Source organism: Tamandua tetradactyla, chromosome 3 (genome assembly GCF_023851605.1).
Source record: "Tamandua tetradactyla isolate mTamTet1 chromosome 3, mTamTet1.pri, whole genome shotgun sequence".
Taxonomy (NCBI): Eukaryota; Metazoa; Chordata; class Mammalia; order Pilosa; family Myrmecophagidae; genus Tamandua; species Tamandua tetradactyla.
In genome coordinates, this window is record NC_135329.1 from 137,047,551 (window position 1) to 137,061,814 (window position 14,264).

The 14,264-nt window shown below is 33.8% G+C and overlaps 1 protein-coding gene across 8 annotated transcripts in view; it reads right to left on the reverse strand.

Annotated features, from left to right (window-relative positions):
* Positions 1-393: 393 nt before the first annotated feature.
* Positions 394-14,264, reverse strand: part of GALNT3 (polypeptide N-acetylgalactosaminyltransferase 3) — a 105,545-nt gene continuing 91,674 nt past the window's right edge. For 7 of the 8 annotated variants that reach the window (XM_077154046.1, XM_077154048.1, XM_077154043.1 and 4 more), the window contains 8 exons: positions 13,212-13,361; positions 11,248-11,482; positions 10,684-10,801; positions 8,962-9,162; positions 6,916-7,047; positions 6,615-6,716; positions 2,701-2,853; positions 395-1,477 (listed from right to left, as the gene is read on the reverse strand). In XM_077154046.1, coding sequence (XP_077010161.1) covers positions 1,355-1,477; positions 2,701-2,853; positions 6,615-6,716; positions 6,916-7,047; positions 8,962-9,162; positions 10,684-10,801; positions 11,248-11,482; positions 13,212-13,361 — 1,214 coding nt within the window. In that variant the 3' untranslated portion in view covers positions 395-1,354. Of the gene's footprint in view, positions 1,478-2,700; positions 2,854-6,614; positions 6,717-6,915; positions 7,048-8,961; positions 9,163-10,683; positions 10,802-11,247; positions 11,483-13,211; positions 13,362-14,264 lie in introns of all 8 variants that reach the window. The other variant, XM_077154050.1, reaches the window with a different exon arrangement.

Sequence of the window (14,264 nt, forward strand, 5' to 3'; positions counted from 1 at the left end):
GCCCATTACTTAAAATGTTTTCCTTTGTACAGCTGAGACTCTACTAGGTTTAAAACACAGAGCAAATCAATATTTCTACTTCAGAATAAGAACACATGAAATCCATATGTAAAGTGACCCAAAAGAAAAATATATTAAATATCTTAAGTAAATATCACATTTAAAAAAATTACTCTAAAAAATCTGCTAAATATCTACCAAAAATTTTTCTCTACTGTCCATTACTATCAGACATTTGGGTTTTTCTTAAGTATCTGATGGTTCTACAAACAATAATCGCTTAGAAATTCAGTAAATGAAATTCATGTTTCCCTCATTTATCATCACTTATATATTTCATCCAAAAGAAAAAAATGACATAGTCAAATGATTAAAATTATGTTTAGAATTTTTATTGTGTTTTCCACATAGATAGAAATAAAGCTTTTCTGATGAAAAAAAAACACTACAAAGACAATCTATAATTGAATTAGTAACAAATAAAATTTAGCTTTAAATGAGACAAACATTCTGCATTTGAAATTCAATTTCACAAACATTCAAGATTAGTAAATTATATTTTTTTAGGGAAAAAACACTGACAGAAGGAAACAAAACTTTTCAACAGATAGCAGTTTATAAAGATTTTTTTCCAATGTTTTTGGGAAAACACACAGTATAGTTATTTAAGAAAAGTCATTCAAGGAAGACATAAGTGCTTTAAGTGGAATAGGCTTTGGACTAAAAAATATTTAAAATTTGCCAAGAAATTGAAGTGTTAAAAATATTCTTCTTTTTATTCATTTAATTTCATGTTTAAGGAAACACTTGACAGACCAGTAAACAAAAGACACACAAAAATGTTTACCTGCGTTTTTAAATAAATTCTAGATCTATAAAAATTTCCTGGTTTGTAAACAAAGGTCAATATTTGACCTTCATTGATAAATTTCAATGTATTGTAAAAAATATAGTATCAAATCTTTCTTCCTCCCCCCCCAAATAGTAGGGGCAATATTATGAATTGTGACTGTATGAATGTGCATATCTTTAAGTATATAAAACTCACAAACATCACTTTCCTCAGCAAAGTATTTTCATCATACTTGTAAACATCTCTTCCTCTACACATGGACATATTTTAAAACGTCAAAATAGTCTTTGGTATTACTAGTTATTGTGCTTTGAAATAGAAACTTAAGGGATTTCTGTAGCAGTGCTATGTAGACATTTTAAGATATAAATAAGAAAAATGCACTTGGAATAAATTACAATTAGCTGCTTTGCATAATTTTCAAAAACTACAGTGTATGCCTAGTCACAGTTTTATGAGAAGGAATATCTCCTTTTTCAACTCCTTAATTTTAAGGAACACTTAATCATTTTGGATAAAAATCCATTTTTGAAGTAGATCAGATGGATTGCATGACACTAAGCTCGGATGCTCTCCATTTGCTGAAAGGCACATTTTTAAGAATGGATTATACAGAAGTTGATCCTAGAATAAAAGGAAATACAAAAAACATTAAGTTTCAAGACTCAAAACTAACTGAAAAATTTTAAAACTACTTTCATTGAAGTTACAAGGATCCTTGCATACCACACGTACATCATTCTTGTGTGTGTGTGTGTGTGTGTATGATTTGGTACCTTACAGTTATTTTCTGATTATTTGTTTTTTTTAATTTTTTTATAGAGCCACTGTAGGTTTACAGAAATACTGCTCTTCCCCCAAGTATAGTTTCCCTATTATTAACATTTTGCATTAGTATGGTACCTTTGTTACAATTGGCGAAACATTATTATCATTATTATATTTATTAATTATAGTCCATAATTTATATTAGGGGTCACTCTTTATGCTGTACAGTTCTCTTCTGGTAAACATTTCCACGTATACAATTCAGTGGTGTTGTGCTACTATCATCACCACCGTCCACTATCAATCACCCCAATTAGAAACTCTGCACCAACTGAACATTAACTTCCATTCATTATTAACTTAATATCTTTCTAAGATCAGCTATGTCTGAAAGAAATGTGTCAATGGCTTCTGTTGTAAAGAACACCATGTATGCCACTCCTGTTCAGTTCCTGAAAGTATTTCATAAATGAAGAAACGCTTATAGAGCAAACTGTGAATCAGGGTTACAAACAAGAAACATTGCAGGCATAAGTGATAAACTTAAAAAACGATAAATCATAAAATTCAGTCTTACACTGTTCTAGCATTGCACAAATTCTCATGTAAGAATTGCTATATCCCAGATAAGTCTTAAAAAATATTTAAAAAACAAAAAAGACCTGTCATTTCATTCTCTTTCAATTCTAGATTGGCGAAAAAGTACTGAAACCTTTGGGGGAGGAAATAACCACTTAGGTGAAAAAACGAATTTTTTCTCTTTGCCAGGAACAAAATAACATGATCATTGCAAGAAGCATCATGAGAAACTCTAAAAATTTAAAAACACACAACTATTAATAATTCATGAAGTGTTGATTTGCATGAACCATGCTTTCACAAGGCAACTTTACAATTATTTTGTTCCTCAGCATGTTTAACTCATAGATGTATGTAATCACACACATAATAAAGCTAATAGAGGCAAGGAACTCTGATTGAGAAAATTAATGTATTAGTTTTCTCACATTTCCCCCCATACGCAATTAGAGCTAAACAAAATAATGACATAAAGGGGTGGATTAATTGCATGGATGTACCTTTCCAATCTCCCATATCTGCTCTCCAATGGCGACCGTCTTGTGACCTTTGTAGGAACATACCTTCAGCTGAGCGGGACCTTGAGCAGCATGAAGACATAATTCTTTCTGGATGTTATGTCGAATTTCATGCTGAGCAGAGTATTCAAAGTACTATGGAAGAAAAGAGAGCTATTATTGACAAAAGCTCTCTTTTGTCATTTGGAAAATAATGGTCTGATAAAAAAAAAATCAGCAACTCGCTGAATAACCAAGTCAATTCTATTTCCACGATATAATGAAAATAGTTTTCAGAAATAGAAACTGAGTTTTTATGATAGAAGATACTATGACTTTCCTTTAGCCTGTTATCAACAGCTGGTCACGTAATGAAGAAGGCACTGCTCTTCCTCCCCATACCACAACTTGTAAGTTATCAGGTAGCCTGGAGGCTAGGACAGGCACTCCACACAAGTGGACCTGGAAAGTCCTAGCAAGCTCGTTAGCTGTCTTCTTTCCCAGAGGTGTTCCTCCTCATTTATTCATTTCAATTAATGGCATTTCCATCTAACTAAAAACTATGGGGTCTCGAGGCCTAGTTACCGTACCTGTAAAACAGGTACTTTAATGGTTCCTGCCCCATAAGATTATGAAGATCAGTGAACTAATACCCATAAAGCACATACAACAATGACTGGCATATGGTAAGCACATAGTAAATTTTAATTATTTATTACTATAATTGAAGCTTCTCTACACATACATCCAGTCATTAGTCCCTTAGTACTACTTATCTTCTCTCTGAAATGTTACCACCCATCCATTCTTACTTCTGAATCCTTACTTCTCCAGTTCAGGGCCTCACTATCTCTACTCCAACACCTCTGGGTACTTCTAATTTCTGCTTCTACAAACCATAATCCACTCTGTTGCCAGAATTAATGTTTTATAACACTGATCTGATCCCTTACCTCCCCTGTTTAATGGAGTCCTGTTGCTAAGATAAAGTTCAGACTCCTGTATTGGCACAGGAAATTTTCCATTTTCAATCTTACATTAACCATTGCCCCAATTATATACTATGTTCTTCCTACACTAGTCAACCAACACAGAATATGTGTATCTGTAACTAAGACTTTGCTCTTCTGGGTTCCCTTGGGATACCGTTCTGACCCTTCTCTGCCTGGCTAACTTCTTTTAATCCTTCAAAGAGCTAACTCAAATATTACCTTTCTTCTTCAGCTTTTCCTGAGTTTTCATAACTGCCAAAATTACACCCATTTCAAGGTTCCCATAATACATTGGAGATAACTTTTATGGCACTCTATTAGAATTGTGTATATAGCTAACTGACTTCCCCATAGACCATATCAGGCAGCATACCTAGTAATCATACTCATTATAAATCAAATATTTCATAATGTTGACATTCCAAAGGCAGAATAAATTAACATAACTGATTTTCAATAATGAATTAATTTAGTATTAGCACTAATATTTATTGTGTCCTTTTTATGTACTAGACAGACTGTGCTAAGCCTTTTACATACCCTTTAGGTACTCCACTAACATTAGCTGAAGTAATAGAGCTATGTATCTTGAGTTTCCCTCATCATAGTCTCATAATTTATCTCCTCCCACAAATATATCATCAGTCATTTTTACGACTGGTAATTCTTGTGATGGAGACATTGAAAGAAAATGGGTTTAGATCATGAAAACAGCATTCTAGCTATATTGCTCTAGGAAAGATAAACCTTAGCATCACAAAGATGATAAGAAACATGTCTAGTATTTTACCTCACTCACACAAAAAATGTTATTAAGCAGAAGCTATAAGGAATAGAAAATAGTTGAAAAAATTTAGGCAACAGCAAAGAGTATATAATTAAGTTAGCTGAAAAAGTTAGAAAGACAGGTTCCAAATATCTGGAAGAGAAAATCGATGAGGCAAAGCATTAAATGTCACGAAGTCATAATGACTTTACTTTGCATGAACATATACATCAAAGCATATAGTCATATAATCATAATATGGAATTTTGCTGCTCATGAGCATATACATCAAAGCATATAGTCATATAATTGTAATATGGAGTTTTGCTGTTACAATGGAGTTTTATATTATAAAATATTATCTGATCAAAAAAATAGAAGGGAACAGGAAGAACCAATCAAGCTAGGTATCTCAAAAGAGTTCAGCCCTCAAAGAAATTTAAATTTGGCAAGGAGTTTAAATGCAGTATTTGATTAAAAAAAAATTTTTAAAAACAAACCAAAAATCAAAGCAATGGTCATTTTAGGGGGAGAAAGTGATCTTAAAACATAAACATAGACATTATTACTCTGCTCAAAACCCTCCATTGGTTTCTGTTGCACTCAGAATTAAGTCCATGTTCCTTAAGAGAACCTGCAAAGCCCTATAAGACCAGGCTGCATTTCTGTATCTGTGGCCTCATTCTCTATCCTCTCTGCCTAGACAGCTCTGCCCTGACCACAATGGCTTTCTGTTGGCTCCAGGAACCGGCCACTGGGCCTCTACTCTTGCCACTCCTTCCACCAGGATGTTTTCCTCTTGAGCTGTGGCTGTTTTCCCAACTCATACAGGCCCCCAGTCCAAGGTCATCTTGTCAGAGAGTTCTTCCATAATCTTTGAAAATAACTCCACCCCCCAATACACATACATACACACACACCACAAACACATGCACACTTACATATCTATCTCTGTCCCATATTAGAAGTGTGCCTTGACCATAGAGTGGTGGATCCTTTTTACCAACTCTGGTTTCTTGACTCTGGCACCATCTACCCTCAATAAATTTCACTAGTCTAGGTAAGCCTAAAAACTAGTTAAGAAGGGGCCAACGGCGTCTTAAAACTGACATCATCAAAGTCCCATCCTATTAAAATATGACATCATGAGTATTTAATATTCTGAAAACCCTCCACACACATCTTGGAATCCAGTACACCAAAAATACCTACAGTACCCAGAAAAGAAACATGCTCCTTAGTACAACTTTTTTCCCATGTTTTTCATTCTGTTCTCATTCCCATCAGCCACCTTACTAACTAAACATTCGAAAAATATTTTCAAGTGCCATCTTTCCCAAGAAAATGCATGGTCCCCAAGACAGTCTCCTTCATACCCACAGGACACTCTGAATACTTAATCCCATACCTTATCATACTGACCATAACTGCTGGTTTTAAAATACAGATTTCCTGAGAGTTAACAGCTAAACTGCTAGTACCCAGCAGAATATCTGGCATCAGGGGTCACTCAGTAAATTTGTTGAATGAACAAGAGAAAAACATCTACTCCTTCTATGAGTTCACTTGCAAAAGACAAAGAAAGGAGGTTAAAAACCAGAAACTTAAAATGATATGTTCTCTACCCATAGTAGGACAAATAGCAACATTTGACATTTGAGTCCTAATTTGCAAAACAGTCAAGAGTATAACAAATAGGGAGATCACCAATCAAGCAGAATAAATGACATGCCTCTAAAACATACTGAGATAATACTGTGACCTACAAAAATAATGGATAATGCTGCTCTTTTGATATTAATGTTTGATATTATGATATTAAATCCAGTTAAATATGGCCTTTATACGTAATCTTGCAAAATCACTATGCCAAGAGTTATACAAACACCAAAGATCTGCGTAGAACATCACATTTTATTTCAAATATCATTGCTATTTTCTCATTTGCCTTTTTACTGAATTGACAAGCAACTGCAAATTGTTTTCAGTAGGAGTGCAAACCAACATACTCTACAATTATTAATTGCCAGACTTAGCTTAAAAACATTTCTACACACAAGTCCACCTACATATAAAACTGATTAGGATGAAAAATATGCAACAACTCCCTTGTGTTTCAAGTCCTAATAAGAAGGGAGGATTTTTAATGCAGTGCTCACCTGGTTTCCCCCAAGTCCATGACATGTGTACATAATTAACGGTTTGCCTCCTTGGTTATTTTCTCCAACATCCAGGCACAGATTCTGACCAAAGCTTTTAATCTGAAGAAAAGTTTTTAAATATAAGTCATTTTAAAGTCTATTAAATTTGTAATTGTTTTCAATTTCAGGAAGCAGTATTAATAATAATAATGTAAATCTCAAAAGCAATAAACAGAAAATATTTCAACAATTTCCTCTGAGCCACATAAATGGTAGCAAGGAATGTGCCAAGTGAAAAAGAAAACAGGAAAATACTCACATATCCAGATATAACAGGGGTAAGGTCTGGCACATAGACTTCTGGGTAAACAGTGTTCAGATACCATGTAAAATTTTTACATTGAAGGCGGTGCTTGATTTCAAATCGCTTTGAAAGATCACCAAACGATTTCTGGAGAAATATGAAAAGTGAAGGGATGTTTAATCAAGCCAATGCTAATACATTACTTTAAATGCTACTTGTGTATTTAATTTAGGACTTAAAAATATCTGGACCAGAATGCAAGGTTGCAATTTAACTGCACTCACCATTCCTTCAGGCATCAAGAATGGCTGCCTGCTCATTTTTGGCTTCAAAAAGAGTCAAGTACCACTGTAGTGTTGACATGGTGCTATTTTATTCTTTATTTGTACTAAAAGCCTCCCCTATAGGATAAAGATCTCTAATGAAATGCTGTGGTTGTGGGAGAATCCACAATGTATTCAGTAATCTGTAAAGTGAGGTATGACAGTAGGTATAGAGAGCAGAGCTAATACAAAATATAATTTATAACTCACTCTTCTCCAGTCAAAATTTTTTTAGTTTAGGAAGAAATGTTTTTTAGTTTAAGGATGTTGCTTACTCTTAACAATATTCCCAATTGAAACTTTACTAGAAAAAAGCAACTATTGAGTCAAACATTTTATTTTCCCTTATTTTAAGGGGTAAAGAAAACAATTAAACAAAGACAGCATTATTAAACTGAAAAGGCATATGTAGTCTACAGACAAAATCTTAGACAATATTTATATTTGACATCTAAATTTATTTAAAGGTAAATACTCAAGCTCATCAGTTCAATTAAGGAAGATATTTTCTTATGCCAACTTCAGTGGCTTAAATTCAGGCATTTTAGCAAAATATGAGGCTCTTAATCTTAAGACTTTTGGCTAGCTTATGCATTTTATTAATCAGGCCTATATACACTGAGGTTAAAACAAGGACCTATATAGATTGACAAGCAGAGCATAGGTTACCATTAGCACCAACTTGCCCACTTAGCCAGATACCTTGTCACATACACAATCTGCCCAATTTGTCTTGGTTAAAAAGATAACAATCTAACCTGAGTGCCCTGACTTTGTATCCTACTGACATTTTACAAGGAAACATTAAATATCAAAACACAAAGGTGGAAACATATAACCTGATCGTTTTACCACCAGTCAAAACTTTGATGTTCTGACTCCCAAAATTAACACTCTCTGTTTCCTACAAAGATGCTAATCACTGAAGCATATTGCTCAACTTTGTCTAGTACTTTTACAACATTGAATATAAAAATGGGTGCAACTCAGGTCTAATGTATTAAGTATCAAGAGTCTGCAGAATTTTTATGTATGACAGGTCAGTGACAACACCACAATACATTTGAGAACACATCCCTTCCTGAGTTCTTGACTACTCTGTGAGATAGACAGGGCAAGAACTTATGCCTCAGGACAAGGAGAAAGGAAGAAGGAACTTGCTAACCATACACTCCAAGTCGGACAACCTCTTAACCACCCTATGAAGTGTTATCCCCATTTTACAATTTTAGAGGAGCTTTGCCACAGAATTATCTCTAGTGAGTAACGGAATCAAACCGACAAAAAACAAAAACAAAAATTAAAAAACCCATCTTGATACACACCACCTGGCTCTTGCTAATGCCACACCATGGCATTTTCTCTAACTCCACATATGAAAGGCCACATAGTTCCTTGACCAATTCATACAACCAGTATAAAGCTATTTTACCTACTCTAATTTTCTTTGAGTAACATAATGGACCAAGGCAATTTAGAAAACTAAATATTTATCTTCCATACTAAAAACGACATCAAATAGAATGCCTAAGCTTGTTTAAAGCAATTTAATTATTCCTTTAAAAAAGAGAAAACTGACATAACAAATTATATATGTCAAAAGAGTTAAAATAAAAAATCCAGCTTAAAAAAAACAATTATTTTTTTTGCTTTATACTTAAAGAGCCCCAAAATAAGCAAAAGGACATGTGAACTTGGTGTGGATTAAATATAATTTGACTATTTAGCTCTAACGTACTTGTTTAACAATTTTTGCTGCATCTGTGTTTCTCCTATAAAATATTTCCTTGTAGTCATCCATCCAGACTTCCGCAAGGCGAACTTGGTTGCGAGCGATCACCTGAGTGCCTTTTGGGAAGGTATGAGGACTTCTGCTGCGAAAAACATGTCCAACAACAGAGCAAGGCATAATCTCCAACTGCCCACCACATTGCCATACCTGATAATTAATGATATTTGTTTAAATTTACAGTATTCTAGAAAAGTAAAAAGGTTGCTTTTAAGTTCACCTTTAAGATTTTAATAAAACAAAATGTAAAGAAAAGACTAATCACAAATTTTATTTTTCTCTGCAAGATCAACTTAGGTTCTTAAACATAAAGAAATAGTTTATTAAATTGTACAAACACTAGACATAATAGATGCACATTTTTAGAAAGGAAGTTAACAAAATGGTAATTTCAGATCTTTTATACATATGAATTATAAGATTGCAAGCTGTCTAATGGGCAAAGGAAGACTGAAATCCCTTCTGCAATTTAGCTACCATCTTATTCAACTTACAGGGTCATTTCATTTGAAACAGGGTCTTTCCTCTTTGTCATATACTAACAGTCTGGGAAGGACATAGACTGTACATATTCCTTGAATATTCAACTTTATAATCAAGAAAACAATTCCAGATAGGCATTATTTATTACCAAAGTATAATCTAGTAAACTTGTAAAGTAATTGGTCATTTCTAAAATACCTACTGAGAATGAAGTGTCAAAAAAAGCTTATTTGCATTGACTTTAATTAAAATGAGATCATGAAATCAGTACATTTTTCCTTAAATATCTTGATAATTAGTCTTGCCATAAATAATCACTAAGCAAAAAATCTGAAATGAATCATGTATAATTTTGTATGCGAGTATTAGGGCAGGTGATCCTATCCTCTTTTTCTACCCCCACCCACCTCACCTTTTAAACAAATAAGAAAACTTAGTGTATGTTCAATTTAACAAATTGTGTATGATATCCAACATGGGCTAGGTGTTGGGAACATCGAAATGAATAAAACAAGACCCCTGCCCTTAAGGGGTTCAAACTTAGCTAAGATTATCACTGATGGTATAAAATGGAGCCAGAGCCAAAATTTCAATCTTCTAACTCCTAATTTGGGGCTGGGGGTGGGGGCACACAACAACAACTCCTTTTCCCTCTACGTTTCAGCCTAAGGAATTAAAAATGAAGTGTAAAATCTTTGCAGAAAAAGAACTTATGAAATCAAATAAATGAGGAACATATGGAGACTATCCAAAGTCTTTGCTTTGTTTCTCATATCAGCTTTTAATATTATTGGGAAAAAACACAGCTCATTTAATCCAAAGAGTTAAGTCCAATGTCCTTTAAGATTACACATAAATGTTTTTCCATTCTGACATCCTTGATAATTAACTCATTTCCTGAAGCATTAGATTTAATTATATTTATCTTGGCTGGAATTCAGTAGCTATAACTACATTAATTGGTGTTATTGCCTGGACACAGAAGTTTAGCCGATTTTTCTTTTTATATCAGCAATGACAAATAAATATATTGTTACATTTTAAAAGGAAATATCCTTAATCCAAAATTTCCAGCAATTAAATTTTAGAAAGCACACAAAGTAAAGACTGCTCACATGCATAATAATGTGTATCAACTAATACATTCTGTTGTTTAATGTGTGCTATATTTAATCTTCATAAACTTACTCTGAAAGACATTTCTATATTTTCACCTCCCCAGATTTCCATTTCTTCATCATAAGTTCCAATATATTCAAAATATTCTTTTGAAATGGAAAAAAGGCCTCCTGCAAAAGTGGGTGTTCTGAAAAATAATACAGTGTCAAACTTTATTATTTCAAGATAAAATAACATATTGTAAGAGCAAGAGAATCAAATTCACAAGCAAATTAAAGAGGTACCACAATTTAAAAGTTTTCTATAAATCAATAAAACTAAGTTTTATTTCCTTAGTTTTTGGGGAAAATACAAAGATACTTTAAGTGCCCTCTCCTAACAAAGCATTATTATTAGATACCTCCTCTTAAACAAGCATAAATATTATGTAATAATTATTAGGAAAACACAGAACTCAATGCTACTTCTTAGCTACATCATACCTGAGTATATAAATGAAGGACTTTTCTATTCCTTACACATAGAATGAGTGTATTCTGTTTCCTTAGTATGAATTGTAAATAAGAGAGTAAATACATATTTAAATAACCAAACTATGGTGTAAATATAAGACTTTCAGAGCAATCATCTTACTTAATTGGGTAGGTTTCATCTTTCCTTCTTTGCTTCTCATGATCAGGAAGTGATTCCCAGCCAAATGAAAGACTCCAGTCAAAGTTTCCACGGTTGTGATTACTTCCATAAGGAGAAGGCTTGTTGAATTCAAAAGTATTAAGATCTATTGATGCAATATCTGGACTCACAACAGCAGTGTAGTTCTCAGCTATTCTAGCCAGCAAAGGTTCTAACCAACCATAGAAACATTCACCTAGATGAAATGCAATTTCAATTAATTCAAAGGGGAAAATTTAGGGGATTTTTCTTTAGTGTTTTTTTTTTTTTTGAAGGGGTTTCTAAAGAAATAAGAACAAGTCATTTGTATTTTGAACATTTACATATAGGAGACTTCTCAAAGTGTGTGGGATGAGATGAGAGTAGAATGAAAAATGTAAAGCAAGATCCAGTATGTATTAAGGAAATCGCCCTACAGATAATGATTTTTTACTTCTATAGAAAGGAAACAAAGTCATACTATTGTATGTAGCATTCAGACTATGTGTTCCACTTAAAAATGGCTCACAAATCAAAAGTAACTTAGTGCTGGAAAACACCACCTCATCCAAAAGGTGTTCTGACTAAATGTGACTCCTTGAGGAAGGTACAGCAATAACGACTTTCATTTCTCTGACTGGACTAGAGGAGAAAATAAGCCAAGGAGTCAGAATATTCTGCTTTTAGCGGTTGTAAAAGGATCACTCGAAGTTTCTATAGCCCTAATGGAAAAGAATGAGGACCAGGGGTGGGCCATGGTGGCTCAGCAGGCAGGAATGCTTGCCTGCGATGCCAGAGGACCCGGGTTTGATTCCCTGTGCCTGCCCATGTAAAAATAAAAAAAATAAAAATAAAAAAAAAAAAGAATGAGGGCCAGGAGCCTTGAACTCTGGTCACAGGCCAGGCTGCCTGATATAAGGTGAGTTCAGATGATGCTGGCATGTGGACTGCAGTCTGTGCTGGGCTCCCTGCTGAGCGGAGTTGGGCAGTTAAGATCCAGCCACCATCAGACACATTCACCAGGAGGAAAAGGATGTTCAGTTTGAAATTTTGGAACAGGGATGGGGAAATTGGAGAATGGGCCATTTCCTTTTTGAAATACCTCTCTGGAATTACCTTGAGACTTCACTTTTTAAATGCCTGATATTAAGTCGGTACTTGATGTGATAACTCTAAATTACTCAAGCAGATTCAAAAGCCATTCAGTAACACTAGTGTATGCTCAGCACCAGCTGTTGGGTTAAACATAACATAAGGTGTGGCCAATTGAAAGCTGAACATTAATACACATAGTAAACCTCACTAAAACTTATAGCTCAAGGGACCAAGTAATATTTTAATAGTAGCTAATATGTACATTGATTCTAAAAATATTTTCTAGATATTTTATTCTAAAACATTAATACTAAATATATTTTGAAATACAAATAAAAAAAAGGCCAACAGCATTACAAAAACAAAGTTTATGGAACACAGCAGCAGCAGCTGGGAGGGAGCACCCCTAACTTGGCATAAGAGGGAGTCCACAAATCTTGGTCAAAAAAAAGTTTAATAGCAGACTTGATTACATTTAAACAAAACTTTCACAAATTTTAAAGTGTAGAAATTATAATATTTTTTTGATGAAATGACCACTTGAAAAATAAAGCAGGCAAGCACGACTTGCTATGGAAGCTGGTCACTGAAGAACATGAAAGTCAAAGCACCTTGTGCCTGCCCATGCCAAAAAAATAAAAATAAAGTCAAAGCACCTTAAATACAAACAAGGTAAAAACTCTGTTTAAGTGAAAAGAAGTACATATGCAAACGTATCTGCTTGGGCTGTCATTGCTATAATCACCAGTTGGAAATGAGGTGGAAGAAATGCAGTCATTTCAAGAAGAGGCTTCTTTACCTTTTAGAGAGGGGAGAAAATGTTACAACCGTGCCCATGCATATATACTTACAGTGAGCATCTAAGAACGTGAGTGTTTCAGCCGTTGCCACAGTGGCTCCTAGCAACCGTGCCGTGATCAGCCCTTTTCTTTCTTTTTGTCTGACTACTTTTACTATAGAAAATTGTTTTACATATTCCTCTAGTTTGCCATGTAAGTATTCTGCAAGGGAAAAAAAAATCAGTATTAATTCTTTCTAAATATATTTTCAGAATTAAGGTATGAAAGATAATAAAGAAATCACCGCAATGATTTTTCCACATTTCTAATCATAACAGTTGCATAAGTTCTTCCAGTAAGATGGAAAGTGTTTCTTTATCTTAACTCTTTATTGGAAAAAAAGAGGCTATATATGCAAATCTTAACTTCTAAACTACTGTAACACATAATATAATTATCCAGTACCCTTCATACCAATAAATACAATATATTTGAGATAACAGAGGTGTTTCAAATGGAGTGGAATCCCTGGATTTAAGAAGACTCATTTAGAGAGCTGAGAAGATTGGAGGTGAAATAAACCAAATTTGGCCAGAAACTAGTCATCACAATTTTAAATTTTGCTATTTAATCTGAAACTCTTATAGAAAAAATGTCAAGTATCAAAAAGATTCTCTGATATTCAGGCAGTGATCAAATACAGTCATTTGGGACTATTTCTACAGTCAGCAGAAAAATTTTGAAAGGTTGGAGACTTCTGGCACAGAAGTTTTTCCAACAAAAATATGAAAGAAGAAAGGAACATGTAAATCAGGAAAGAAGTTAAAAACAGGCAAAATTTTAGTAAAGACTGCATAATTTAAGATATTCAATATTCCAATTTGGATGAGACACATAATAAGCAAATGTTGAGACAGTAAGTGCAAGAAAAACACATTAATCAAGTCAGTCAAGTGTTCATATTTTTAAATAAATCCTCAAGCCTGGTTTTTCACCTTTAAATTCTTGCTTCCTTGTTGAATACATAATCTACTTCTTTGAGTAGCCTTCTTGAGCTCTTATCACAGCCTCAAAAAGATTTAGGAATATTGAGAAGGCCATTAAGTGCCTGGGGTGGATGTTTGC